Source organism: Vitis vinifera, chromosome 1 (assembly GCF_030704535.1).
Source record: "Vitis vinifera cultivar Pinot Noir 40024 chromosome 1, ASM3070453v1".
Taxonomy (NCBI): Eukaryota; Viridiplantae; Streptophyta; class Magnoliopsida; order Vitales; family Vitaceae; genus Vitis; species Vitis vinifera.
Genome location: NC_081805.1, coordinates 22900116 through 22904144, shown reverse-complemented (window position 1 = coordinate 22904144; position 4029 = coordinate 22900116). Strand labels below are relative to the sequence as shown.

At 28.5% G+C, this 4029-nt stretch overlaps 1 protein-coding gene across 1 annotated transcript; it reads left to right on the top strand.

The window, feature by feature from the left end:
* The first annotated feature begins 312 nt into the window (after positions 1-312).
* LOC104880670 (L10-interacting MYB domain-containing protein-like) lies at positions 313-1273 on the top strand. The gene is made up of 2 exons (XM_059736939.1): positions 313-625; positions 707-1273. Exons 1-2 carry the CDS (start codon positions 350-352, stop codon positions 1271-1273), a joined length of 843 nt encoding a protein of 280 aa, XP_059592922.1. The 5' UTR covers positions 313-349.
* The last annotated feature ends 2756 nt before the right edge of the window (positions 1274-4029 follow it).

Genomic DNA, 4029 nt, shown 5'->3' with positions numbered 1-4029 from the left:
AATTGATGTTTGGTTCGATATGAAGAGTGGGTTATGTTCAGAACATTAATCCATTCTGCATTACCTATTCTAGATTAAAGCATGGTCCACACTAGCAAATTATGGAAATTCTAAACTTTGCACTGATTGTTTATCAATTAATGGACCACATATATTCTTGATGTTTTGTTCCTTAATTCTTTCTTTATTCTTCATTTTAATTATGTGATTCTTTGTTTGAAAATTATTATTTCTCTAATATATATATTTTTTTAAATAGAGAATGTCTAGCAATATTGTTCAACCATTTCAACAAACAAGTGGTGGAGAAAGTGAAAAACAAAGCAAGGCTTATTGGGATGATATTACAATGGATGCTTTTATCAAAGTTTGTGTGACTGAGACTTTGGCTGGAAATAGACCAAATAGTGACTTTAACAAGTTGGGATGGAAAAATGTGATAAAAGCCTTCAACAATTTGACTGGAAGAAACTATCAATATAGGCAACTTAAGAATAAATGGAGTTCTCTTAAAAAGGATTGGCAACTTTGGAATACCTTGATTGGGAAAGAGACTGGCCTTGGGTGGGATCCTATGAGACAAACCATCAATGCAAGCAATGAATGGTGGGATAAGAAATTGAAGGTATGTTTTGTTTATTCATTAAATTTATTTGATTAATTTATATATTGGTTATGAAATATGATAAATTAAATACTCTTGTAGGAGAATCCTGAAGCAATAAAGTTTAAAACAAAAGGCTTGAAAAATGTTGAGCAATTAGACATACTTTTCAAAGATATTATTGCTACTGGTGAAGGAGCCTGGGCACCATCACAAGGCTTTGTAGGACAAGAGGTTGATGATTCATCTAAGGTGGGGGAACACGAAGATAATATAATAGAAGACCAAGATGACTCTAGTTGCAATCCGCCACTTGATACTATCTTCAATGGTTTTGAAGCTACTACTCAACCTTCTATGGCAAAAAAGAATGAAGGAAGAAGAAAGAGGAAAAGAAATGAAACCAAATCTGAGCTTGTGGCTATCCAGTTAGAGCGCATTTGTAGTGCTGTGGAGAATAGGTCTTCTATCTCATCTAAAGGAGATAAGTCAGGTTGTAGCATTGCTGAAGTGATGAAAATCATACGTGGGATGCCTGAAGTGAAGAATGACTTTGAGTTATATATGAAAGCCATAGATATCATGGTTGTCAAGGAAAATAGAGATATGTTTGTTGCATTAGAAGACCCAATTGATCAGATTGCATGGCTTAAACATAAACATGTTTGAGTTTTAGAGTTGTTTCTTGTTTTTATATGGAAACATATTTTTGTTACCTAATATTGTTTAGTTGTTAGGTTGAGGGGAGGAAAGAGATGTTGGTTTGCTTTATGTTAGTTGTTATTTTATATTTCATCTTAGTCATTTAACTTTTTTTTTTAGGTTTATTATTTCTATAAGATATTTTTTTTTAATACAAAATGTCTAGTAATGGTAGGAATTCTAAACTTCAATTGTGTACTTTCTAATTTTTTAAAATAACTATAGTAATTGAAAATATACATTATTGTTGTTTATTAACATATTTCCTTTTTTATTTGTGTAGATGCCTTCTAATAATAATGATCAAAATTTTGATGATGAAAGCGATGATGAACATGGTTTTTATCAGTTGGTGCTTGCGGGTTGTGCTGCAGCTGCAACATTTACTAGTTTCAAAGAAAAAAAACCTTGTAGAACTTCTTCCCACACAGGATACAAGTTTGTAATGGATGTCTTAAATGGCCATGAAATTAGGTGTTTTGAGCAATTTCGAATGGAAAAACATATGTTTATGAATTTATTAGAAACACTTACTAAAAGGTATGGCCTAAAAGAAGGTTTTGATATGCCCTTAATAGAGGTTTTAGCAATGTTTCTCACTACAATAGGTCATGGACTAAGCAATAGGATGATTCAAGAAAGATTTCAACACTCTGGTGAATCTGTATCTAGATGGTTTGAGATTGTATTAGATGTTGTTTGTCTTATGGCTATAGATATTATAAAACCAAGTGATCCACAGTTTAAGGAAGTCCCTGATAAAATAAGAAATGATGATCGGTATTGGCCATATTTTAAGAATTGTATTGGGGTAATTAATGGAACTCATATACCTGTTGTGGTTCCTAGAGATAGAAAAATACCATATATTGGTAGAAAAGGTGTGACTACCCAAAATGTTATGGCAGTATGTGATTTCAATATGTGTTTCACATTTGCATGGGCCGGATGGGAAGGTGCTGCTCATGATGCACGAGTCTTTTTAGAGGCATTAAGAAGGCCAGAATTGGGTTTTCCTCATCCACCTAGAGGTTTGTGAATGATAATATCAAACTTGTTTTGTGATCAAATTTTTATTATCTAATATATATTTTTTTGTTTTTGTTTTATAGGTAAATATTATTTGGTCGATGCTGGTTATCCTCAAATGAGTGGATATTTAGGCACTTATAAAGGCGAGCGTTACCATCTTCCAGATTTTCGACGAGGTAGTTCACCTAAAGGTAAAAAGGAAATATTTAATCATAGGCATTCATCCTTGAGGTGCACAATTGAGAGAACGTTTGCCGTTTTGAAGAATAGATGGAGAATGCTACGAGAAATGCATAGTTTTCCTCTTGAGAAACAAGTAAAGATCGTTATTGCTTCAATGGCTCTTCACAACTTCATAAGGATTAATGCTAGAATGGATATGGAATTTAAACCTTATGATGATGATCAAGGGTTGCTTCCACTTAATGAAGAAGAGAGTAGAGTGGATTCACTTGTTGAGGAAGATGGTTCACATCATACAAGAGAGATGGAAGAACAACGTGATCGAATTGCAAATCTTCTCATATCTCATTGATGTTTGATTATGACTCTAATATGTAAGAATATAATTTCCCCCAATTTTTTTGCTATGAAAACACTTGTCTTCTTATTTACTTTTAATTATAATTTTTTTTTTTGGGAAACTAATAGGTAATCATATATTGTTTTACTTTGAAATTTATCTTTTATTCAATGTTCTTTTTTATTGATTTAGATATTTTTTGTAAATATTTTTAAAAATTTTAGTATATTGATAAAAAAAAATTATTATTTTTAATTAGAAAAATATTTTTTTTTTATAGAAATTAATAAGTGGTCATATATTGTTTTACTTTTAAAATTATCTTTTATTCAATGTTCTTTTTTTTTTTTTATTGATTTAGATGTTTTTTGTAAATATTTTTTAAAATTTTAGTATAGTGATAAAAAAATTATTATTTTTAATTAGAAAAGTCTTTTTTTTTTTTTATAGAAATTAATAGGTAATCATATATTGTTTTAATTTTAAAATTATCTTTTATTCAATGTTATTTTTTTAGTGATTTATAGATGTTTTTTCATTAATAAAAAGTTTTTTTGTTTATCATACCATTTTTTTTAATTAAAATTGTATGTCCTTTTTGGTAATTTATTAATATTAAAAGTGTTTTTATATTTATACAATATATTATCAAAAACACTTTAGAATCATTTTTTCTGATTATCATAAAAGTGCTTTTCACATAAACACTATAGCAGAAAACACTTCAAATAAAAACACTTCCACTAGAATCACTACCAAACGGGTTCTAAGATTAAAAGAATTGGAATGAGAAATTTAGAGAAATAAAAGGAAGTTTTATCCCTCCTTGGATTTTTATTTTTTTTGAGAAAATTTCTTAAATAAAATTTTATATGAATCTAATTTTACTAATAGAATCTTTAGCTTAAAAAATAGTAAAAAAATAAAACAATAATATTAGGGCTCATTTCACTATGTTTTTTGAAACTCGTTTTTAAAAGTTGTTTCAAAATAGACCCATATTTAAAAAAAAATATATAGTGAAAACAACTCAAATTGTTATTTATTTCACTTTATTTTTAAAAATTGTTTCCAAATAACAACAACGAACAATATTAAAATAATTTAAAACAATTTTCTATTTTTAAAAACAAAAAACTAGTTTTAAGTCACAACGATCGAATAAGTT

What these genes read in the sequence shown, in the direction of transcription:
- LOC104880670 (XM_059736939.1), top strand. Translation starts at nt 350, where the DNA reads ATGGATGCTTTTATCAAAGTTTGTGTGACTGAGACTTTGGCTGGAAAT. An exon ending in GGTGGGATAAGAAATTGAAG is followed by an intron (nt 626 to 706) that starts GTATGTTTTGTT and finishes ATACTCTTGTAG; the next exon opens with GAGAATCCTGAAGCAATAAA.